This window comes from Molossus molossus, unplaced genomic scaffold (genome assembly GCF_014108415.1).
Source record: "Molossus molossus isolate mMolMol1 unplaced genomic scaffold, mMolMol1.p scaffold_m16_p_13, whole genome shotgun sequence".
NCBI classification, from domain to species: domain Eukaryota; kingdom Metazoa; phylum Chordata; class Mammalia; order Chiroptera; family Molossidae; genus Molossus; species Molossus molossus.
Window position 1 is genome coordinate 33,162,933 of NW_023425348.1, and position 26,825 is coordinate 33,189,757.

The window sequence follows — 26,825 nt, forward strand, 5'->3', positions numbered from 1 at the left end:
AAACCTCTGGGCTCTTCTATGGTGCTCTCTCTGAGATGCAATCTGGAATTTCTGTCTAGGGGCAATCAAAGGACTCATTTGTTTTCCTTCTATCACGCTCCACTGCCCTGTACTGTTTGATGTCTAGTGTCTGAAATCTGTTGTCTTATATATAATCAGTATTATTATTACTATTATTACTATTATTTAGTTTTTTTCAAGTGAGAAGGTAGTTCCAGTTCCTGTTCTTCTACCTGGAGAAATTAAACATCAAAACCATTTTGAAGGCAAGATTTTTATTACAATGTTATAAGATTATTTTTAAGGAAGGGGAGTGAAGATGCCTCTTCTTAAGAGACATGCTTGCCCTGGCCAGTTTGGCTCAGCGGTTAGAGCATTGGCCTGCAGACTGAGTCACGGATTCGATTCCAGTATCTCGTTTGCAGTTCGTCCCCAGCCCTCGTTGGGTCATGTGGGAGGCAACCAGTCGATGTGTCTCTATCACATCAATGTTTCTCTCTGTCTCTCTCGCTCTCCTCCCACTCTATCTAATGATAAATAGAAAAATATCCTTGGGTGAAGAATAAAAATAAATAAATGAAAAAAGGAAGTACGGTTATGTTCTGAGATGAGGAAAAAAGCAAACTTAACTATTGGAGGTCTGAACTCAAATTCCAGTATTACCAACTTGGGCAAATTACCAACCAGCCTCTTCAATTCCCAGTTCTCCCACCAATACAACAGCACTAACAATAGGCACCTCATAGGTCGCAATCTCTGAATGTGCTATAAGCAATTGGTTAAATATCAAAGGCACCTCATACCTTGTAGTTTCTGCCTTTCCCACTAAACGTAAGAGAACCAGCTATGTATAAGGGCCCTGTTTCTGTTGATAAGAATGATCCTAAACCTTTCCCTCTCAAGTATCTTAAGATCCTCTGTTACAGGAAAAAAAAAAAAATAATAATAATAATAATAATCCTAACATGCTATTGAAAAAACAGACACAAAGTGTAATCCTGGGAAAAGTGCCTCTGAATTTTCACCCTGTGAGAATGAGTGGGAAGGAAGAGCCTTGTGTTCTGCCCTGTCTACTTCTGGTTTGGATTTGGCAGTTTAAGTGGGGAACAATCCAGAATTGCAGCTCTGTCAGGAAAAAACAAACAAATGAAACAGATGACAAATCATTTCTCTAAGGCCTGAAGCCAAACTGGCTTAGCTGCTGGAACGGCAGTAGAAGCCAATTTCCTGGAGTATTTACAAAATCATTTGTAAGGATAATATTTTCCAGACTTTTATGGAGAGGGCTAAGGATAGCCTTTCAGTCTGCAGATACCACAAAGTTAGCATGTATTCAACAGGCAGTTGCTGAGACTACCACACCCCACCTCACTGCCCGCCACTATAGAGGCCTGATTTAGGCACAAGAGATGGGGGATAAGCTGTGGTCTTTGCTCTTCAAACATATACCACAATCTAAAGAAGCAACAGGTGAGTACACAGCTAATCAAAATCAAATGGAATGTGTTTTGTGGGAGGTGTTAGCAAACAGCTCCAGGAAGACACATGTAAGATCAGCAAACCGTTCAAAGAAGGGATGGCTGAGTATTTCAGGACACATGCAAAATGAAGGGAGGGAGGAAAAGAGCTTTCAAACCAAGGGAGAGGGCATACCCTGGGAAAGGAATCTGAGGTCTGATCTATACAGGATTGGAATGTGTCAATTAGAAATGTTTTTAGTCGAAAGAATCCTTTACTAATAGAGTCTTGAGCTACAGAGGTTTGTTTTCTCAAAACGCTCTGAGGTATGTGGTTACTGGCACTGACTCAGTGGCTCAAGAATGTCATCTGGGAGGCAGGTTCTTTCCACTTTTCTGATCTGACATCTTTAACATGGTGGTTTTTCATCTTTGTCTGTTTCACCTCCTATTTGCAGTAAACAGATCCAGATCCCATTAACTAGTGTTCTGAATAAGAAAAAAGAAAAACAGAAGGCGCTAAAAGGAGCTTCCTTTCAGTCAAGGAAGAAAAAAAATTTCCCAAGTGTTTCCTAGATTTTCCATTCCATCTTATTGGCCCAAACTGGGTCATGTGACCATTGTCAGATGAAAAATATCTGGACAAGAGGAAAGAAGTGATAATCCATCCCCTGGAGCTGAGTATCTTGCTGCTTTAAACAAAATCAGTGCTCAGTCAGCAAGGAAGAAGGATTAAAGAGACATTAGTTGAGCAATTAACAATGGCTGCAAGCCCATTTTTTAACTTGAATCCAGGTTATGGAAGAATTCTAGTGAGAAAAGAAAAAAAAAAAGCCCAGATGATTCAATTATACCTCTAGTTTTGTGGATTTATCTATCCTGCCCTCTTAGGTCTTAAGAGAAGCTTATTGCATCCTGAGAGTGACAGGCTTCCAAACACTGCAGACTCGGATTCAGATGCAGCCACATGTGTATAGTTTTGCAGAAATTCGCAGTTTTCAGGTTTGCAAGGACACATTTTACCTATATTACAAATTAAATGTCAAACGGATGGTTAAAAACTTTATTTGTATAAAAACCTCTCTTAACACACTGAATACATTTCTAACTCAATGAGGAAATACCTGCTGTCTTTTCTGAAGCATCACAAGGCTGCTCAACCATTCATGAGACAAACACTGAGTATTTGACACAGCAAAGTACCTTATTGGCGGATCCCGAGTTTGAGCACTGGCCTCCAGTCAGGTTTGTTTGTAACAAGGCTTGCAGACATGGCCCTTCCTTTAACAATACGGAGAAAAATCCCTTTTCTCCCCCCTTACAGACTCTCTCTTCACCAGGCCTACTTTGATAGTATACACCTGTCACATATGTCTCTGGGACATGACTAACTATTCCTACTCTGAATGGTCTGCTTTGGAGGGGAAAGAAGAAAAAGAGAAGCATCCTTTTATGTTTTTTACAGACTCAAAAACATTCCTTCAGGCTCTTACCTGATCAAGTATCAGAGGGATGCTAATGTCTCACTTTCAGTTCTCCCGAAACAAAGAAAGTGCAGGGGAGGGGTAAAGGTGGGTCTACAGTTGTGAGTACACAGAACACAGAGTTTACTCTTGGACTATTATTTATTATTGTATTATTTTCCACATGAACAGCTGCAACCTGCCTTTGCCCCACCCTGCCAGCACTTCTTTCTCCGCCCTGGAGAACTCTAAGAGCAGAAACACAGGGCGAAGACGAGGTGGGAAAGCACAGGCTCAGGAGGCAGACAGACACGGGAGGGAAAGGTAAGACCTGACGTGTGTGTTTATTGTATCTTCTCCCCCATTCCTGTTGGCACCCCATTCCATAATGACCAACAATGAGATGACTTCATGCTTTAAACCTGTTTAGACCACTGGCACCAATTCCTCTCTATGGCCACAGGGTCCTCTTGTGGGCCAAATAATCAGGAAAAAAATCCATTTAATGGATTGATGACTGAGAAAAGTTTAATTGAGGAAACAGGGCTCAGAAACTGCCTGGTCCAAATTGAGGGACAGAGGAAAGTCATGCTGTTGGGTGACTTCAGGTGATCCAGGTCACAGGTCCACCGGGGAAGCCTGGGCCCCGCCCCCAGAGGGACGCTGAGGCTGGCGTGTTGCGTGACAACAGCAGGGAACTACCCAGTGCTCACAGCCCGGGGTTTTCCAACGAAACTAGAATGTTATGCTCTGGAGGGAGAAACGCAGGGGCGGGCAACACACTGAACAACAACAACTAAACAAACAGGCAAGTACAGTGGCTTGTATGCTCGAGAAGACTTAGCAATTGCAGCAGGCCTGATGCTTGTGCTGGGGACCAGAGAGTGCACGTGCGTGTGTGCGTGTGTGTGTGTACTACTGGGATTTTCAGGTTTGCAAGAGCAAAGGATAAAGCCCAATACATGATTTCACTTAGGGCATGTTTAAAGGAGGAAGAGATGGGGGGGCGGGGGAATGGAGAAAGCAGTAGGAAATAGGAAAGGAGTTCTGTCTCCAAAGGAGGGAGGGATGGGGGTGGAGAAAGCAGTAGGAAATAGGAAAGGAGCTCTGTCTCCTCCCTGTAGCCACAGTAAGAGTCAGGTGACGGGGGTTGTTGAGAAGAGACTGACGGTCCTGGACTTCTGTATGCATCATCTGCAATTATCCTCCACACCTTCCTGCCTAAGCAGTGCAGAGTTATATCAAATGCCACTGAACCTGGCTGTTTCCTTGAGGGCCCTTACCTGACCCACTGTCACTGAAAGAAGGGATAGAAGCACTCTCATTCAAGAAGCAGAGTTAGCAGAACATCAAAGCAGCCAGCAGAAGAGAGGCGAGAAGGAGCCGACCAGGAGTGGGGAGGGCAACAAGCGGTCAGACATCCAGATCCCAAGGCTGCAAGGAGAGGAGAGACCTGGCAAAAGGAGATGAAGAAAGAGAGAGAGGCCACATCAACGAGGAAGAAAGCAGCCTCCAGATATTAATTCTGTCCTCAAATTAAAAGTTCTTTGCTTTTCTCTGGATGTGAAATAGCACTTTCTTGTTCCCCACCACAGCAGTCCACTGACCGGACTGAGCTACATCATGGCCCAGTCCTGCCCCTCTGCTTCCCGAAGTTACCTCCCTGTTAGCCTCATGTCTTCGTAGTTAGCCTTTGCACACTACTATGACAAAGTCACCTGAGGGTTCAGCTTGAAACAGAAACAGGGCCTCAACCGTGAGGTCCCCATATCCTAGCCTGAGGGAAGTACCACCCGGCCCCAGGACCCAAGTCCAGCCCTCTGACCTCAGGGTCACCTCAGTCCCTGACACCCCTTTCCTTGCTAAATACACAAGAAGGGTTTGCAAAGCTCGCGAAAGCCCTAATAGGAAAAGGGTCTGAAAGGAAGGCCCAGGGTGAGGCAATCGTAAGAACAGGTTCCTGGGCACCCCCAATTAAGCTAACCTTCCTCATCACGGTTTCTACCCATCCAACAAAAAATATTCATTTCTTATGTTTTCATTGTTTTTTTTCCCTTGGTCACTCATTTTCAGTTATCAAAATTCCCTGTCTGAAAATATTGAGGAGACAGCCACAGAGCAAGGTGTTGGGGGAGAAAAAGTTTATCTGGTATCTAAGCAAGGTCACAGTTCAGAAATGAACACTTTTCCTTCATGGAGGAAAACACCACCCATGTACAAATGATTTTGTTGCTCTGTCAAACTACTTTCTACTTATACAAATGAAAACAAACCACAGGGAGAGTTCAAGGGTTCTGACCTTGGCGGCGTCTAGGATTCAAAGGCAGCAAGAACATGGGGGCACTCTGCCGGTGGGCACGCGCCTTCGCCCCGCCCAGAGGGCCCCCACCACAAGGCGGGTGCAGCACGAATGAGTGGATGAAGCCCCTCGAGGGCAACAGAAATGAATTTCATCTAACTCTGCACTGGCGCAGGGCTCAGAAACCCAGGGATGCGACAGAATACACGCAGCAGCAATTATGTCAGTAATAACAGTTAATCAAAAGTTAGGCTATACACAATCCACAAGGAGACGATACTCAAGCTCAACAAGAAAATACTGTGTGACAATGGACCAATTTGGGTTTCATCACAAAAGACATGTGCATTCCAGAGAAAAGTAAATTATAAAATCTGAGAGCAATGAACAAAAAGATACAATTTTAAATTAAATAACCAACTAAACAACAAATAAAGGTAAAAAATAAACTAGGTATCAACTGAGTGGCAACAATATTTAGAGATGAAGAAAAAAGTTACAGAAGTAACCGTGGAATTTATGAAAATGATAACTAAACCAAAGGTTTTATTTCAGAAATGAGTCATAAAATACTTAAACTCTCTGATGAAAACCTTGTAAGAATCCAGTCGATTTGAGACGATCTGTTATCTTGTAATTTCAGTCTTTACTTGGCTGGTACTAATTCTAGGATTTTATTAATATAGGAAATGGCAATGAAACAACCATTAATACTATTAACCACCCCCATGCTGTTTTTCAATCTACATAAAGACTGAAAGGGGCGTATTAATGTTTAATATAATGAGTGCTGGTAGAAATTTACCATACTCAGAAATTCTTCTGTAAAAATGGACTAAAACATGTTTTGGAATGAGGACATCTATTTGACTTTATTTATGATGCCAAGTTGTCAATCAATACCTGATTATTTAGAGGTAGAGAGATATTCATTTTGATTGTCTTCAGGAACAGAAAAATAGTTTCTTTGTGTCAAACAACCACTTTGCAGTCTGTCTGGACTTCTCCATTCACCAGTGCAAATTAGTTAAGTACCTCAAGCTGTACATTCATTATTGTATTCTGCTTCATGGTTATTTCATTTTAAATTTTATATAAAACAAAAGATGAATTGAGTTTAAAAACAAGGAAAAAAGTAAATCATAGAAATGTATCTTTTGACCAGTAAAATTTTACCAATCTCATCAAATTTCAGTAGAATTTGTCTTCCTTTTTTTTATTATTATTTTTTACTTTTTATCCTCACCCGAGGACATTTTTGCATTTCAGATAGAGCAGGAGGGAGAGAGAGAGACACACACATCGACGAGAGAGAGAGAGAGAGAGAGAGAGAGAGAGAGAGACAGACACATCGACTGGCTGCCACCCACACAACCCCCACCGGAGCCAGGGACAAACTGCAACCCAGGTACATGCCGTTAGCGGGAACTGAACCCAGGTCTCTCTGGAGCACAAGCCGATGCTCTAACTGCCGAGCCAAACCGGCTAGGGCGAATTTGTCTTTCAATATCATCACCTTTTTTTTTTTTATCCTCACCGGAGGACATTTTTCCATTTTTTGTACAGATAGAGTGGGAGGGAGAAAGAGAGAGAGAGGGAAACATCGATGTGAAAGGGACACATCGAGTGGCTGCCACCCGCACGACCAACCAGGGCCGGGGACAAACTGCAACCGAGGTACATGCCCTTAGCGGGAACCGAACCCGGGTCTCTCCAGACCGCAGGCCGACGCTCTAACCGCTGAGCCAAACCGGCCAGGGCGAATTTGTCTTTCAATATCATCACCTTTTAATGTCAATGAAAACAATAGCTTATGGATCAAAATGTGTTTTCTTTTAAACTTCCAGGAAAACACTGTAAAGATAATTTGTGAATTGAGAAACGAGGCGCCGGCAGCAGGGCCCTTTGTTGCTGCCACACTCCATCCTCAAAGTAAGCATAGTACCAGTCAGCACTTCGATTCCGGGGAATAAAAATTTAAAACTTAATTTATTAATCAATTTTGAAGTCTGAAACCAAAATGATCTTTTAACAGTATTGCCTAATAGACAAATCAATTCTAAAAAGTTATTCATGATGTAAAATTTTGATCAAATTCAAGTGTCTCTCTCTGTTACCATGGTACCAGAGTCTGTCTTTTTGTTGGGTTTCAATTTGCCATAACAACCAAGGATAGGATTACATGTAAACAGAAGTATACAAGGCTCGATGAAACTGAATATGGAGGATTTAGCATTTTTAAAGTCTGGCATATAATTCTTTTTGCAACACAAATTCCACTGCATAATTAATTTACAATGGCCTAAAACTTTTCAGCAACAAAATTGCATTTAAAAATATACCATCATCCCTATATGTAACATTAAAACTGTAGACATCACAACCACTTAAGCTTTTGATTAACTTAGAAAAGTATAATTTTTCCCTGAAAAACTCTAAAGAGTGATCAAGTTTCAGTCACAGATATCCTGAACCGACTCATAATCAGCAGTGACGACATCCCGTCACTTCTTTATTCCAACAGGAGCAAAAATGGTGACAATGGTTTTTTGAAACGCAGCTGGAGAACCTGAATGCAATTAGTGATATAATGAACTTTTGAACAACTACCGGATTTTTATATTGTTTTTAGCTGTAACACACCCATTGTGTGGGTGAAAGAGTTTGGAGGAAACAAAACTGCCCAAACTATTTTTGTTCCATGGAATTTTGATCCCTTCTAAATTGACAATGGCATACAAACTTAGCCATGAAAAGTTCAGTCCTTATAAATGAAAACAGACATCATAAACCTACAGGAGCTTTAAAAGTCACCTCATTTGCTTTTAAATATTCAAGTGTAATGCTTCTGGCAAAAGATTAAAACATACATTTCAACTTTATCAGATATGTCAATTCCCATATGTACCTAACTTGCCATCATTACATAGGTTCGCTGGGCTGCAAAACAGCCCAGCTGGCTCCGGAGAGAGATGAAGGTGTCAGTGGAAGCAGAGCATGGACAGCATGGCGCCCATCCCAACAGTGAGACCCGTCCCTGAATCCCTGAAGTGAGAATGGCCACTTACATCGCTCTATACTAGAGCAGCATTGTCTGTGAAGAGTCACTTCCTACCCATAACGTTGTTCTACTAAAGTTACCAATTCAAACATTCTAAAAAAATACAGACCAAATCCATGTACCCGTGAGCCATGTATCTGAAAATGTAGAAATATTCTTAGTTTTAACCAAGAATTATACTGGAATGAACTAAAAATCATCATTTAAAGTAATTTTAAGTATATCTTATTTTTTTTACATAGATTATTTAATATCGCATGTGGATATAACTTAATCAATAATATATCATAATGTAAACCACTACAGTGAACTAGAATCAGATTATGGCTCCAGAGGGAGCTTAATTATTAAGCAACACCTTCCTAAAAAGCTTCTGTGTTTCTGATTGGTAAGAAAAACAAACAGAAAAGAGCATCTCTCATTGAAATAATACTGAAGTTCAAGCTCAGTCCCTCTTATTATGTTCAACATAATTAACTCTTCAGGATAAAATAATGGAACGTTAAGACACAATAAATTACAGCCATCTTCAAGAAAACTTGATGGGCAACTCTGGCGTTACAGTTGTATATCTTGGATCCAACCTAGGGATAAAATCCTGAAAGTGTTTAGATGCACCAGTACCAAAAACATCAAGGACTTTTCGGTTCATGACAGCAAATCTGTAAAACAGAGGACACAGTAAACAAGTATTTAATGAGGTTTATAAAATGAGATGATTCACTGTACCTGACTTATCTTTCATGAGATGGAAAAGAGAAAAGGCTGACATGGCAAAAGACTCACGGGCAGATTCAAAAGTCCACCATCCCCAGAGATTACCATCATTATTTCAAACCCTTTCTAACAGATAACATTAAACAGAAAAATACATTCACAACAATTTTTCTGATGGATGAAATCACAAGAAATGAAATAAGCAACATATGAGCTAACATTTACCAATGGGGCAAAATTATTAAATGTAGTTTCTCTTATAAGTGATTTTAATGCCTCATGACCAACAAAAAACACATCCAAATGTGCAAATATTTAATAATTAAAAGGTAAATAGCACATAGGTTTTCAATTTTCTAACAGACCCAATAGAGTTATAACACCCTCATTTTATCCATCACCTAACCTAAGAGACATAAAGTTGTTTTTTCATGTGTGTTTTTTTCTTTACTGATTGTAAAGAGAGAGGAAGGGAGAGAGAGATAGAAACATCGATGATGCATACCCCCTGCTGGGGTCTTGGCCCACAACTTGGGCATGTGCCATGACTGGGAATCGAACTGGTGACCTCTTGGTGCATGGGTCAATGCTCAACCACTGAGCCACAGTGGCCAGGTGAGATATAAAGTTTTTAAAAGACACATATGCAGGATGGACCCTCTGTCTCTCTGTGCCTAACCACAAGCATTTCCTCTCTGGAGAAGACAGCAAAGTGAAGTTCACTTTGAGTCATGAGGCAGCATCATTATTTGAAGAGCTTTTTCGGTTCCTTTCCAAAGTGAGTTTTCTTCCAAAATAATCAACTGGTCAAACTCATTAATGTAAAAAACAAAATGACATAGAAATAAATGATTAAATAATAATAATAAAATAGGGGATACATGGTATCATGGCTAGAAAGAATTCTGAAGCCAGACTGCCTGGCTCATATACCAGACCCATCACTTACTAGCTGTGTGACTCTGGAAAGCTACTTAACATCTCAGTGCATCTCAGACATGTATAATTGGGATGTTAATAGTACACAGTAATTTTAAGGATTAAACACATATGTATGGATACAGATGTTATATGTATACATATGTGTGTATCTTAAAACCGTGTCTGGGACACAGTAAGCACTATACAACTGTTTGCTATTATTACTATTAATGATAGTAATAATATTAATAGCAGCTACAATTCACTGAGTATCTATTAAATGCTAAGTGCTACTATAAACATCTCAATTTTCACACAGCCATACAAAGTATGTATTATTGTTTCATGGTAGAAAGAAAAAAAATGGAGTCTCATGAGGATAAACAACTTTCCCACCAGCGACACAGCCGAAGGTACCAAAGCTGCCAAGCCTAGATCTGTGACTCCAAAGCCCATGGTCTTTCTACTAGGTCAAGCTGCCTCCCAAAGAATTAGATTAAGATCAGGAAATGCTAACCATGACAACAAAGAATATGATAATAAAGACAAAGAAAGTATGATTACTGTATCAGGCAGAAGAATACCATTATCTTTCCAAAATGGAAATCAGTTCATTGTTTAGGCATAATTTCTTATTAATCTGTTTAATATTTTTAGTCAAAAAGAACAGATCAAAGATTTTAAAAGTGAGACTTAAGTATGTTATGCAGCAACTAATTAGCTATGTGCAAATCAACATATTAATCTAGAACACTTAAAATATCTAAAATAATATAACGGAAAATAGTCAAAACAATGTTCATTAAAATAATGCCCCATGTTATTCTAAGTTGGTCATATCTGATTTATATCTAGATATTCTACTTTACCAATAAAAAAATATTCTCTCAAAGAGACCAAAAGATTCAAACTCTTTCTTATGGCAAAACACAACAAAACAAAACAAAAAAACTTTGTTTCTATGATCAGTTAAAACATCTCAGTCACTTACCTGCCCTTCGTGAGCCTTAAAAGGAACTTCCAGTAAGATGGTCGCAAATTCTGAACTTCCATGACAGCCTAGGATTAGAGTTTCAGTTTTAGACTTCTCTTAGTCAATAGCAAAGACTATCAGCAGTCTTAGGCAACAGAGTAGTTTTGCCTCTATTTTTATTGCTCATTGTTTTTTTAAAAATGACAGTGATGACAATAATAACAAAACCATGTATTTATGTTTAAATTGATAACTATCAAGAGTCTTTGTAGATATGCTTTCAAAAAGGAACACTGCTTAGGAAATAATAATTGAGTAAATAAAGTCATTATTATTATTATCAGGAAGCATTTACTGAATACCCATCAGAGAGTTGGCACTTCACTAGTTATAATAAGTTTATCAAGCTGGCAGCTTTACTCAGAGAAAATGCAAATAAAAGCTGTCCCCAAAACTCTGCAACAGCCCTAAAACCATTAACATCAGTAATGATGATTACAGGATTTAAAGAGATTGAACAATGCTTCTATTAAGCAAGATTTTTACCCCTATCCTCACTGCCGGAGTAATACTGTAGAAAAGCAATTATTCTTACAATTATACTGACTATGGTATCTTTTTTCTAAAAGAAGTATAATTAAATTGGGCCATTCTAGCCAAGGTACTAAAGTAATACTTTACCTATAAAAATTGCGCTCTATTTAAACCTAAAAATTGTTGGGCTCATAAACATGAACTGGTCCATTAAGTTAACATGTTTAATGATTTGAAACTTGCAAGCTATCTTGCTAATAAACAAAAAAGCATAAAAGGTAATACATAAAAATGTTCCTAGGTCATTATTTTCCGCCCATTGGTTCAATGTCCATTAGAAACAGAAATAATCCTGTTTCTCATTTCAAAAAGCTATACATACTGCCTGGAAGCAAATTGCTGTAGAGATGGAATAGATGACAGTGTCTGCATGGGGAAAATAGGGGACCTTTCCCGCTTCAATGCCTTTGAAATACAATGTCTGCAAAACAAGCACAATGCAAGATTTATAAAGAAAACAACTTTCAATAACATTAACAATGTAGCTGAGCAATATGCTTCCTATCTACAACCATTTTTTCTGCTTTTCAAAATCCTAACAATTCTTTCAGAGCTCCAATCATAGGTCACGATCGCATCTTCCACAACAGCACTGAGTGTCCGCCCTTCCCCTTTCCTCATCCCCTCACCCCAAACCCCAGATAATACTTTTCTATACATTTCAATGGCACTTTACTTCCGTCTGTTTTATGTCATTTATTCTTCAATGATTTTTGCACAATGCTCAGGTCCTCCATTCCCTGTTAGATCTGTTCATTCATACATTAAATATTTAATGGTGTTCATTTAACTACATGCTGGGCACTATGCTAGGAGCTAGGGATCTGAACATGAATAAAAATGGTTAGTGCATGACAGAAATAATTAATGCACTCTAATGAGGCTATAAGGTATCTATACTGGCATATACAGATATATTATAGCCTCATTAAATATGTCTGTGTATGTGTATATAAATTTAAAATAAATAAATATATTTGGCTCCCCAGAGGAGAGAGTAACCACTCTGTCTAAGACCAAGGAGAATTTCAGAAACAATTACATTTGATTAGTGCTTCTCAAACCATCTGCAGTAAAAACAAACAAACAAATCACTTTAAAAAATATGCAGTTGTCATGACTTGATATTCTATAATAAAAAGAAATTGCGAGAAAGACACATTTTAAAAACACAAAATTGAACTGAATTTTCACTAATACTCAAAAGACAAATTACTCTATCCAGTAGCCATAAAAGTTTCCAAATGCCGACTCTCAATGTCTCTGCTTAGCTCATCATCCCTGGGAACAGGTCATGGAGTAGTACCAGTCAACTGACCGTACTTCAAATGAAGCTGCCTTAGAAGAGGCATAGGACGACTAGACAAGAGAGAAAAGGCAGCGATAACAGGCAGAGTGCAAGTATACGATATAGATATGGGGAACAGCTAGGTAATTATACAGACAGAACATGGGATAATCCATGGAAACTGGTTTTCTGGAACATGGGAAAACTAAAGAAAAACTAGTTTAAAAGAGAATCATGTTACAAGAAGGTGGAGGGAAGTTCAAGAAGATACAAGTCCTGGCCAGTGTGGCCCACTTGGTTGCACAAAAAAGTTGCTGGTTCTATTCCTGGTCGGGGGCACATGTCCCAGTTGTGGGCTCGATCCCCAGTGGGGGGAATGCAGGGACGAGTGATCCATGTTTTGCTCTCACATCGATGTTTCTATCTCTCTCCCCCTCTTCCTTCCTCTAAAAATCAATTAAAAAAAAAAATCTTAAAAAAAAAAAGATATGAGAGGTTCACAAAATAAAGAACATAAGAATTTTTTCCATGAAAAATGTGGCCTACACAGCTTACTTTCAATTAGTATTCATTTTAATATACATGTTAATATTCATTTAAATGTACAGCATTTTAATATGCAATTAACTTCAATCTATAAGATATGTGCAAAGAATTACAATCTACTTAGAATACTAAGTAAATAAATCTATTTAGAAAACAAGATTAACATTAGCCACTATATTGAAAGTAACAGGACAGTCTATTACAAGGTACAGACATACTGTAGTATACTCATGGTAATGAAAATGAAATTCAGATGTGGTAGAATGGTACCATAGAAATGTTATATAAAACAGGTATCATTTGATATATGGAATAATTGTATTCCTAATAATTTCTTATGATAAAACATATCTATTGAATTAGAGTCTAAGTTGATAAAGGGAGGGAACCATACCCTACATTTTTATATGCTTACCAGCACCTAGCACAGCAATGGGAACATAATAAATACTCAATAAATATATATTGGAAATAACTTTTTTCCAAGAAACAAACTGCCTTTACAGCTGATTTTTATTTAATATTCATTATATAGTAATATAGCATTTTAATATAAAGATAACTTTAATCATAGGAATATGATTGCCTATTATGCCATAGTAATTAATTCCACAAAGGACATGGTAAGTTTAAATTGCCAATTTCCTGTATTTAAAAAAGTTCTCATAAGCACACTTTATATACCAGTTTCTTTGGCCAAGATTAGATATGGCCTGCTGATACAAGAAAACAGCAAACCATTGTTTGGCTTAAAAAACTCGAGCCATTTAGGTTAGCAGCTGTAAAACACACCTTTTACAAACTAGATCTCAATAATGGATTCCCCTGGGGTCAAAGAATATATTTTTGTTACCTAAGGTTTATTTTCTTTCTCTCATGCCCCTTTTACTCTCCATTGGCAAGTCCTGTCAACTCTACTTCCTAAACACAGTAAATCTGAGTACTTCTCTCCATTTCTTCTGCTACTGTCCTGACACAAGCCACCATCTCCTGCTGAGACTCTTTTCCCAACTCGCAGCCTTGCCTCTAATCCATTCTCTATATAATAGCTAGAATGTTCTCTTGAAAATGTGAATTAAATCATGTAATTTCCATGCTTAAAATACTCCAATGGCTTCCAGTTGCACTGACACACACGCGTGCACACACACACACACACACACGGATAGAGCATATGTGTAATTCTCTAAATGTCATTAGAGACACAATTTTCAGTGAGATAAAATTTTAAAAATTAAACAAGTTAAATAAAATGTAGAATCTTAAATTGGAATTGGAAATACCAATACTCTCTTAATTTTATTTTCTCTCTAAAAAGAAAGGGGGTAGGGGGAGGGTTCCTAGCTCTGTTCACTGCAAAGGTCAAGAAACAATTACTAAACTGGGAGCAAAAAAACTCTAGCACCCAACAGAAGTCTCTAAATGTCAGTTTCTACCAAAAGAAACTAGGCTGTTGGAGAAAAAGTTGACTGATTCTATAGCTGGGGTAGGAAATGTCCCAGATGAACCTGGAGCATCTAGTCTTATCACAATGCAAGAAAGCTATCAGAGATAGTGGCAGTGTGCCAAAAAGAAACAGGAGTCAACTTTAAGAGGTTCTCACAGCCAATGATGGGCATTTGAGCACAATGATTAAAAATTAATTGAAATAGCCCTGGCCGGTTTGCTCAGCGGTTAGAGCGTCGGCCTGCAGTCTGGAGAGACCCGGGTTCGGTTCCCGCTAAGGGCACGAACCTCAGTTGCAGTTTGTCTCCGGCCCCGATTGGTCGTGCGGGTGGCAGCCACTCGATGTGTTCCTTTCACATCGATGTTTCTCTCTCTCTCTGTTCCTCTCTCTCCCTCCCACTCTAGCTGAGCAAAAAATGGAAAAATGTCCTCGGGTGAGGATAAAAAAAAAAAAAAAAAAATTAATTGAAATAAATCAAATATGTTAAAATCCATAACTTCATATGACACTTGAAAATAAAAACTCATAGGTCAACTTTGCAGGATGCTAGGGCCTAACTGATTCTGAATACAGGTAAATAAAGAGAAGTAATCAAGCATTGTATTATGACTTTGTGAACAAACTATTTCAGGGTAACCTAACAGTTGAAAAGGGAAAGTTCTTTTCAGAAAAATCCACTGATAAATGCAGGAAAAAAACAAACAAAACATTAATACTAGATTATGACCATTTTGCAAACCTCAATGAAATAATTCCTGATAATGATCATTAATGGCTAATAAAATAATTAGGTAAAAGATTAATGGGAAACTTTATGTTGGCTCTGTCAACACTGAGTCCGCTGACCAATTTTAGCACCACAAAAAGACATCTGTGTGCTTCCCTAATGTGATGCGTTAGGAATTCACACACAGAAATATGAAGCATTTCTGCAACACACCACTCACCCCCTCAAAAAAAAATAGAAACTTAATTTGCTTAAGCCTATAGATTTAATAGTTTATAGGAAATAAGAGTTAAAGAAGCCTGTTAACATCTCCAGTGAGGATGCCATCAGCAAAATCCAAAATGTGGAAAATTCCACTGAACTAATTACCTACATCTTCAACAAATAAATGGCAAGGGTGAAAAGAAGGGGTGGGTAACTATTATAAACTAATAAAGCCTTTGGATCCAGATTGAGACAATCAGTAAAAATGTATATTCTAATTGGATATGTGACAATATTAAAGAATTACTATGTTTTTCTTAAGGTATGATAATGGCATTGTAGTTATATTTTGGTGGTATTGTTGATTTACTTATTTTTAAGGAGTCTTTATCTGTTAGCCTTATTCTTTAAGGGGTCTTTATCTTGAGTTGTTTATGGATTAAGTGATACTATGTCTGGAATTTGCTTTAACATAAATCAATACTTGAGAGGCTGGGGCAGTGTATGTGAAATGAGACTGGCCAAATGCTTTAACTGTTGAAGCCATGTAATGGGTGCACGAGGATTAGTTACATCATTCTTTCAATATATCTGTAAATTTAAAAATAACAAAGACAAAGAAAGAAGATGAAATAAGGGAACCGATTTTGTAAATACTTTTATAGGATTAGAATTCACTTTTAAAAATTAGGATATATATTTGTAGCTAAAGCATCTTAAAAGCTGTATATCCTTTGGCACTGTACATGAATAAAAATGTTTCTTACCTCCACCAATTTGGAAGCTAAATACATGGAAATCGTTGTGCTTTTATAAAACATCATTGATACTCCTGCCAAAAATCCTGAAACAAATAAGGCAAAACTCATCAGACCTTTAAGTATTTATTTGTTATTAAGTCATCTAAAAATGTAAATGCACTTAAATAGGAAAGAATCGATTTACAGCACTGTCTTTTGTTACAACAAAATCAAGGGCGGTAATATACTTAATGACATTAAAATGGGTGAGTTCTTACTATGACATATTTTATAATTAAGAAAATTGACCTTCAGAGTTAGAAACACAGTTCTGATCCACATATTACAAGAAACTTCACATTCTAAATTTAACTTGAACCACAGTGCTGGTTTTGCCAAACACAATACTTATCAAAAATAATTTTTAAAGGCTATTGATATCATTTCTAATTTTAAGTGAAAATAATTAATCATCTATTGTCCTAAAAGCTCAAATTATTTTAGTGTTATCCTCACCCTTCTTTCCATATTACTGCCTTCATTCTATAAACAGAAAACCAAGGTGGGAGGAGGCCTGGAATACTAATAGTAGAAAATTACCAACAAACATCTGAAAAATTGTCTATTCAACTTAAGTAGTACATATAATGCACTTGTAGAAAATTTTCTTGCCCTGGCCGGTTTGACTCAGTGGTTAGAGCTTCAGCCCACGGACAGAAGGGTCTCAAATTCGATTCCGGTCCTGCTCAAGGGCGCATATCTAGATTTCAGGTTCGATTCCTGGCCCTGGCTGGGGTCTTGCAGGAGGCACCAATCGATGTGTCTCTCTCACATCAATGTTTCTCTCTCTCTCCCCCTCTCTCTCTTTACCTCTCTTCCCTCCCTTCCACTCCCTCTAAAAAGCAAGTTAAAAAGATCATCTGGTGAGGATTTAAAAAAAGAAAATTTTCTTTAGTTTTTAGAAAATTATTTACATTCCTAAAAAAAAATAACAAAAATTATTAATATATGTCCAGTGATAAAAACAGAATATTTTAAGAAATCTAATTGCAATTAAAATAGTACTATAGTCACTTCTATAATATTTTAAGACTGCATGTTCCTTTGTGACACATTCCCTAGGATCTCTGGCCTGTAGGAGGACAGACACCCAAGTCATTATACTCCCAACTCAAACCACCAGATGGCAAGAGTGCCTTGATATGTTAAAATTCACAAATAAGAATGTTTGGACTAGAGCCTCAATAGGGATTCTATTAGAGAGAAAAGTAGATACAAAGAAATCAGATGAATTTTGAAACTACTTCTGATTCTTTCCTACCGATTGATACAGTAATAATTCTTTTTAAATCATTGCTTTACCAGCTATAATAGCATGGAGTTCATCATCCAGATTTCTGACCCAGCGCAGGAAGCAACTAGTACCCTGTATCAAGAAGAAAATAGAGTGACTTCAGTTGTTTCATTTCTAGGGGAAAAAAATGCATGTAAAATCTGTAATGAGTGAGTCACTATTCTGACCTTGGAGGCATAATTACCTCCAAGGTAATCAAATACATGATTGGGATAATTATAAACAATAACCTGTTGTAAAGTTACTGTTTTGGATATATTTTATTAAGAAATTATACATAATATTTGTATTGTAATGGTTTTTCAAAATGAACCCATAGATTCTACTTTTGCCTACATGGAGAGTGCTGGGGGAAAGTATCACCCCCACCTTAACAAGGAGGAAAAGATAGATAAATTACAAATCTGTCAAGCCAGAATTCTATACCCAGAGATGATATTTTTCTGTCTAAAGTGAAACTAAAAACTTTCTCAGACAGAAAAAAAGCTGAGAAAATGCATCACCGGCAGACCTGCACTACCAGAAATGTTAAAGGTAGTTCTGCATGCAGAAGGAATGTGATACCAGATAAAAAATCAGATCCATAAAAACAAAAAGCAAATTTTTAACTGCTGTTAAACTGAATTAACTGTCTAAAGCAGTGGTTGGAAAACTATGGCCCGACCTGCCATCTGTTTTTATATGGCTCATGAGTTGATTGCTTTTGATACTTCTCAATGGTTAAAAATAAATACAAAAAAACATTTTGTGACATGTGAAAATTACAGAAAATTTTAATGACAATGTGATCAAATTTTATTAGAATACTGCCATGATCATTCATTTACATATTGTCTCTGTCTGCATTCACGCAACAGGAGTTCAGTGGTAGTGACAGAGACCATACAGTGAGTGCACAAAGCTTAAAATATTTACTACTGGGCCCTTTACAGAAAAAGTTTTCTGGCTCCTGATACAAAACAAAAATAGTAACATTGTATTGTGGGGTTTATAACATATGAAAAGATAAACGTATAAGCACAAAAAATGAAAAGGAAAATTCAGAATTATAGTGTTGTAAGATTCTTACACTATAATGAAGTGGTATATAGTATTATATGAAAATGTTTAGCCCTGGCCGGTTTGGCTCAGCAGTTAGAGGGTCAGCCTGCAGTCCAGAGAGACCCAGGTTCGGTTCCCGCTAAGGGCATGTACCTTGGTTGCAGTTTGTACCCGGCCCTGGTTGGTCGTGCGGGTGGCAGCCACTCGATGTGTCTCTTGCACGTCAATGTTTCTCTCTCTTTCTCTCTCTCTTCCTCTCTCTCCCTCCCACTCTAGCTGAGCAAAAAATGGAAAAATGTCCTCGGGTGAGGATAAAAAAAACAAAAAAAATCAATAAAAACATATTACAAATAAAAGAATAAATATAAACACTATAAAATTAGAAATGAAAAAGAATATGAATATTTACCTTTTATAAATAAACTTGTACAAAAATTGATACATAACCATCTTACCCAAAATAATTCCAGAATTCAATTTTTCCAGCCATAATTTTGTGTTTAACACGTGTGAGTCTGCATGTGTACGTGTATGCATACAGATCAATCTTAGCACATTTACTTAGAATCTATATTTAGATTTAGAATCTAAGCCTTAGCTGTTTAATAATATGTCAGTAATATTATTTACATATTAGTAATTCCCATTAAACCAAAGGCCATTATTTAAAGTTGCAGAGTACTGTGTTGTGAATGATCCCTATACATGTGTTTAGGTGTGTGCTTATATATATGTCTGGGTACATTTATAGAAACATGCAGAAAGAGGTGTAAGATGTTCACTCTTGTTATTTGAGAGAGTGCAGTAGGAATAGTGAGTGGAAGAGGAAAAATAAGTCATTGTTTATATGTAAGTTACAACAGAAAATCATACTGATTCTATTAAGTGTTGTCATCAGCTAGGAGGATATGAAATATGTTTAAATTAAAACCAAGCAAAAAATATAACTAAGAAAAACAAATAGACCAGGTATACTAATATTACTTTTGATGTTAGAGATGTAGGAAACTTTATTTTCTCAGTGTCTATGTTATTGAAAAAAAAGGAAATGAGTCTGAAAATCTTTAATATTATGTATAAATGCAAGTTTGTCTGTACTTTTAATCATACTAAATAACATTTTAAAAGAAGAAATTTCCCCAACCTTAACTCCCAATACATTATATATGTATATGAATACTACAGAAAGAAGCATTTAAAAAATGATAGATGAGTTAAGGCCACAGGGGCACAATCTAACAATAGTCATGTTATTTATTTCCCATTTTCTTTCCTCTTCTGAAAGCCTTACCTTGTATATACTAACAAAAGAGCCCAGAAAAGCTCCGAGCTGAAAATTTTCTTTATTGTAGAAGAGAGAAAGTAGCCGGGATGGCTGTGTAAACAGATGCCTGAACGCAGAGGGGATTCGGAGGCAGCACTGGATCAAGTATCCCACGCTAAACATCCGGATAAAACCCTGAAGGAAAGTGGGAGGAAATTCTGATTTACAACCAAATTTTGAAGAATGATATTGTCTCAGATCAAAACAGGATTCAAAAACATTAACACAGGTATATATCACAGCCATTTTCAAAATTAAATCTTAAAACCTCAATTTTAAAACAATTACCTTAAAAATAAGGATGAAACCTTCAGTAAATATACTTTCTTTGATTTACAAAGACTTAAAAAGTTTCACATGCACTGGCCAAGCTTGTCTATGCACCAAAATTGACATTTTGTTGACAATATCCAGGATTTGTAATTCCTAAACCACATCTGAATTTTAGAAACAAAAGCACTAAAATTTAAAAAAAAAAAAAAAGTTAACAAAGCCAAATCCTTTTGGCAACTCCTCTTACTCATCAGTTTGAATAGAGATTCTTTTGACAGAAAGATAATTTTATTTTTTGTTTAGACCTTTGGTATCAAGTTTTGAAATGATCAGTTTAAAAGACTTTCCCAGGAAAAGAAATAATTATATCTAGGTTTTTATTTCTGTGCTCAAATATCTCTAGGGAATGGTAGCTTTAAAGTATACTCAACCAAACTTGAAAAGGCAAATCTGCTACAAATCCATATTTGCTTCCAACATTTCTCCGTATTATCTACAACTATTTATATAGTGCAAAAGGTAACAGACAGGATGACTAATGTTGGTCAATTTCATTTCAGTATTTAGGAAAATGAAGTTTAAATGTCACTTAATACTGAGAGACTAAAAAATGCCAATTAGCACAAAAGTTAACAAAAAGAGTAGTATTTTATACATGATTCACTAACACATTGTGATACGTGTTTCCCATTCTCCTCTCTCTGGTGGGAGGGGAAAATGTCTCCATTCTTAGCAGTGCTTCCTGCTGCATTCCAAAGGTCAGGTTTGCGCCTTCCAGAGAGCAGCTTTCTTTTTTAGAAAAAAAAAAGATTACTATGAAGAAACATTAATTAATTTACCTTAAACTATTTAATACCTGGTTTAAAAAAATGGAAATTAAATTGTCCAATTAGTATAAATTACTATGCATTTGCATAACTGAAACTGCCTAGTATTAGTTTAAAGCACTAAATGTTCACACATTTTTTGATGTTAATCCTCACCCAAGGATATTTTTCCATTGATTTTTAGAGAGAGTGGAAAGGAGGGAGGGAGAGAGACAGACACATCGATTGATCTCCTCCCACTCGGTCCCAACTGGGGCCAGGGATCAAACTTGCAGTCCAGGTACGTGCCCTTGACCAGAATCGAACCTGAGACCCTTTGGTCAAAAGGCCAATACTCTAACTGCTGAGCCAAATCGGCCAGGGCAAAATGTTCACACTTTTATCTTTCCATTGATAACCGTATAATATTAATGTAAAGATTCAAGGATCACACTCATGTTCAGTCTTTTCACACGGCTCTCAAAAGGCCATTCATTCTCCATCCATTCACCCTTTCATGTATCCAGGAAGTAGTCACTGGATGCCTCTTCTGTGCCAAGCATTACACTAGATGCTGGGGGAGAGTGGTAAAAAAGATACAAAGTTCTTGCCTTCGTTGAGGCTTTCATGCTCATTAGAGGAAGAGAAAATAAATAAACAAGCATATAAACAAAAATAATTACATATTACAGTAAGTGTTCTAACGAAAGCAGGGCCAGGAGAGAAATTAGCAGGGCAACTTACAATGAGTGGTAAGTAAGGCAAGGCTGCTGAGGATGTGACACTGAAACAGACACACAGGAGAAGGAGCTAACATGAGAAAAACATTTCAGGTAGCTCAGACGGAAAGCACAAAGCCAAAACTGAGATTGGCAGGTATGAGGAAGCAATAAAAAGTTAGTGTGAATGGAACAGAGTCAGCTGAGAGGAATGTTAATTCATATGATTATTTACTCAGGGATATGATTTAACATGTGGTGCAACTGAGTCCTTAGAATAATGAGGTGCACTGTCAAAATATTTTACTATATTTATGGAGTAAATTCCACACCCACAGGTCTCCAAATTTTATATTCATAGACAAAATACTCCAACATAAATTACCAAGTTTATAGTAGCGGTACACATTTGAAAGAAAGACTACATTTTTTTCATTGCTTAGTAATTCTCATTAACTTTCTCATATAATATTTTTTTTTTAATTCTTACCCGAGGATGTATTTCCATTTATCTTCAGATAGAATTGGGAGGGAGGGAGGAAGAAGGGGGCAGTGAGAGAGAAACATCTACTGCTTGCCTCCTGCATGACCTCAACCAGGGCTGGGGACCGAACCACAACCGAGGTACATGCCTTTGACCAGAATCGAACCTGCGACTTTTTGGTCCTCAGGCCGACGCTCTAACCGCTGAGCCAAACCGGCCAGGGCTTATGTAATTTTTAAATATCACCTCCTCTCTTCCCAAACTTTCTCAAATACTTCAGATTTAATCAGATAATTCTCTCAGTTCCCCTCTGGAAGTCTCCCCTTAAAACAGAATTATGTCCCATTGGAGTTCAGAATAATAACTCTCTGGGAATTAGCAGACTGGCAGACAGAGGCCACCAGTAATGATGCTTTTTCTTTTTCTTTCTTTTTTGCCATTTTAGAACTGAGGCAGGAAATCAGATTTGGAAGGAGTGTATCAGAAACCATTGCACAACTGAACAAAAAAAAACTCTACTGCTGTTACCCGTGGTCATTCCTTGGGGACTCCAAGGGTAAAGTGTTGGCTTGGGCAAACGCCACCATCAACACCAGGCCACAGGAATGCACATTCAGAAGCACAAATGTGATCCAGTCCCTCCCTTCCAGAGTGACTGCCAGGAGGCTGTCTTTGGGGGTATTGTATAACTCTGCTCTTATCATTAACTGAGTAGGGTTCAGACGTTGTAAGAAAGAACATAAACTTTTTAAAGCATTAGGATTGTTAGAGTACCATCCAAAACTGAAGAACTTGCAGCAGGTGGTACCATCTGTGCCAGACTTACTGCAATGAAAATAACTTCGTACCCAGAGCTGGTGGTGAGGGGGGTGGGAGGCGGCAGCATGGGGTTTGTAGGGAGAGACGCACTAGTACACTAATATATTAGGGAGTAGGAATTTATGCCAGTGGGCATAGCTAACTCTCTTAATGTAGAGCAAGTATGGACATGCTCCAGTTACTCCATGCCTTAAAAAATGTAACAGCTTTACAAGTTCAAAACCAAATGCCAGTGTACCAGACTGTGCAGTGTGCGTGACGGCCAACCCACCAGCACATAGCACAGTTCTTGCTCTAGGATGGACTCCAGTGAGGGTATATTACAAAGTACGAGACTTAGTGATTTTCTTTTTCTGTCTTTTTTGCTGTTGTTTCACCCTCTTTTGTACTTTGTAAGTTTTACACTAATTTTTAAATGAGCAAATATTTTAACTTTTTACTATTTAATAAATTTAATTATTTAACTATGGTAAGTGAATACTAAGCTAAATTGTTACCCATATCTCACACATTTCTTATTCTCCAAGTCAAATGCAAAGAATGATAGCAATTTTTATGAACTTTTCCATTTACTTTGAAGTTACATTTTAATAAATAAGTTATTTCTACACATATTCCCCATGGTTAATAAAGATGATACTTTTATACACTTACTTTAATGCAATAAGAGATGCAATTATCTTCATAATGTTTGCAACATCTATGCCTTGGTCCATGCTTACATCTGAAATTAAAGCAAAAACCTAATTATAATTAAAGTGTGTGTGTAGATCTGCTTAAACCTCTATAGCCAAAAAAAGAGAAAAACATTACCTACTTGCTCCTAAATGTGTGCATCTTTGGTTTCTTAGGACACACAGAAGCAAAGACAACAAATGTCTCACCATTTGACACATTGTATAAAATACATAACTATAATAAAAACAACTGAATGTGGAGCAGAAAAACCATAGTGGTAAAAATCTGTAACTAAATATTAAAACAGTGTGTGTGTGTGTGTGTGTGTGTGTGTGTGTATTTCTTTACTCTACCAAACTTTTGGAAGCTTTAAATCACTTATTATGGAGTATAATAGCCATAAATCATCCATGAAGTCAGTACTTGAGCAAAATTTATAATGAGAATGTGTTCAGGTTACAGGAATTTATACTTAATTATATTTGAGAGAAAACATCTGGAAAAGAAACATAATACAGTATTGGAATTCAAAATTCAGTTTTTAAAATAAACATAGATATAAAACATGAGGGAAATCAAAAGTAGGTTATTTGTGATGTAACTGTAAAGCACTTAGTCCTCTACTGTTTAATAAACATTCCTGCTGGGAGGACTACTGTTCAAAACACACTTATTACAATTATTTAGTATGCTGACTCCAGCACCATTTATTTACTCTAGGCATAAAAAAGTAAGTAAAACATCTAACATGGGTTTAGCTGCCCCCTTTCTCTTTGAAGAATAGTCTTCATAACTCTTTCAAACGGGGGTTAATTAATTAGGTTCATGGTTGGAACACATTAACTCTTTCCTGCTTATGACAGTTACTTATAGAGCGATTATCCAGTTCCACATCTTTCTAATTCCATTTGCAAACTGATTAGCAAGACCTTTTCCGAAATCCAATTCTGCATTGCAGCTGGAGTCTACAGGCAGCCTGTTCTACTCAAGGGTGACAGCAACAGTTCATATACACCATAGCCCTTATATCATTAGGATGATATAACATATCTGGCCGTGGAAGCTGCTGAGTGATTAAAGCTGGGAGCCTGAAAAGTTGTGAACTGGAGAACTGCCTCATGTAAACCATCACTCTTCATGCATATAAGTGTCCTCTTCAAAGACATTTTTCAGCCATGGCTACCAGAACTACACAAAATTATTAAACTCTGTTAGTGAAGTTAAATTCTGATACCAACTATATGTAATGCCATTTTCTCTGTCTTATGCTTTCATTAAAATGGCTTCCTATGTCCTGGACTGCCCATCTCCTGTATTCTCTGCTTTGCTTCTGTTATCCTCAATCTGCTTTCACACCGGTAGACTCACTAAGACCACTTAGACAAGTTCTGCCATGCCCTGATCAGTTCTGATACCACGGCATGATTCACCCACAGATTATATTCTCTGCATTCCCCTATGATTCTGGTTGACATGACGTCCACTAAGAGGGATCCCTTCCCTGTCTCTCCACTAAGGTAACCCATAACTATTTTGAACTTGTTAATAAGATCACTACTACAATTATTCCTGTCATCTACTATTCCTTTCTGTTCTCTTAGCTTCTGTATGTGGTGAATGCCAAAATGAAAAGGAAGTCTTTAAATTCAGTAATAATTTTGAGCACCTACTCTGTATTCATGTATGCGAGGCAAGTCATATGTTCTTTCATTTAATGTGCACAACACTACTTAATAGAGATCGTTAACCCTGGTTAACCAATGAGGACTTTGGGATACAAGTGGTTAAATTAAAGTCACAAAGCCAGAAGAGTCAAAATGAGAGTCAAACGTAGGTCTTCTGATTTCTTAAAGGACCTCATATTATAAATGATCCCCTAACTTTATTGGTTTTTAGAGAGAGAGGAAGGGAGAGAGAGAAAGAGATAGAAACACTGATGAGAGAGAACATTGACTGGCCACCTTCTGCATGCCCCCCACTGGGGATTTAGCCCACAACCTGGGCATGTGCCCTGACTGGGAATTGAACCAGCAACCTCTTGGTGCATGGGTGGATGCTGAACTACAGAGTCGTACCGACAGGGCAGATGTCCTAACTTCTATACTGCCTACTCATGTCATGCTCTAAAACATCTCTACCAAGATTATATTAGTTGGCTGATCTAACTTTAAAACATTAAATTTATTTTCTTAAATAACTATACTTGAAATACAAATGAAGGATTATTTGTGTGACATATAGACTTCTTTGTACAATATACAAATAAAGATTTTATTTCCAAAGCCTTAAAAATTTCCATTCCTGCAAAATATCCTGTACTTAAATCTTGCTCCTTATTATTCCTGCATCTTCTTGCATCTCCCTCAGAACTTTTCTTTCTCCTTTCCACACTTGGCACATTCGATTAGCACATACTAATTGTTCCTAAAGTTCCCCATTCTAGCCTCCTGCAACTCTGCCTAGTTTGCAATAGAAAAGTATTTCAATTTCATGTAAACCCATTTTAAAGGCATATGATGGTCTATAGTCCTGCCAGAAAAAAGAAATAACATTCACTTGCCATCATGTGCCCTTTATAAAATTCTGTACAATTTCTGATAAATAAAAATTATCACCTGAAAAAAACAAACAAACAAACATATCTTGGCATGGTACAAATATCATATCACATAAGACAACGTGTGCTAAAATATCATGATAAAGAACTCACATTGAATCCATGAGCTTCCTGACTAGAGCGATTATATTCCTTCCTCTTGCTTTTTCCTCCTGTTCCTCTGTCTTTTGTTCCACTTTAGCATATGCTATCTCTGGTGAATAAGAATGTGTGGGAATTTCTTCCTTTCCTACAATGAACCTAAAGAAGAAAGTACAATGTGAGGCTTTTTTC

At 37.3% G+C, this 26,825-nt stretch overlaps 1 protein-coding gene across 3 annotated transcripts in view; it reads right to left on the reverse strand.

Annotated features, from left to right (window-relative positions):
* Positions 1-7,189: 7,189 nt before the first annotated feature.
* TMEM135 (transmembrane protein 135) overlaps positions 7,190-26,825 on the reverse strand; it is a 244,568-nt gene continuing 224,932 nt past the window's right edge. For all 3 annotated transcript variants that reach the window (XM_036258643.1, XM_036258644.1, XM_036258645.1), the window contains 8 exons: positions 26,646-26,792; positions 23,912-23,981; positions 20,124-20,291; positions 17,800-17,863; positions 16,465-16,541; positions 11,808-11,906; positions 10,910-10,977; positions 7,190-8,942 (listed from right to left, as the gene is read on the reverse strand). In XM_036258643.1, the coding sequence (XP_036114536.1) occupies positions 8,810-8,942; positions 10,910-10,977; positions 11,808-11,906; positions 16,465-16,541; positions 17,800-17,863; positions 20,124-20,291; positions 23,912-23,981; positions 26,646-26,792 (826 nt within the window). In that variant the 3' untranslated portion in view covers positions 7,190-8,809. The remainder of the gene's footprint in view (positions 8,943-10,909; positions 10,978-11,807; positions 11,907-16,464; positions 16,542-17,799; positions 17,864-20,123; positions 20,292-23,911; positions 23,982-26,645; positions 26,793-26,825) is intronic.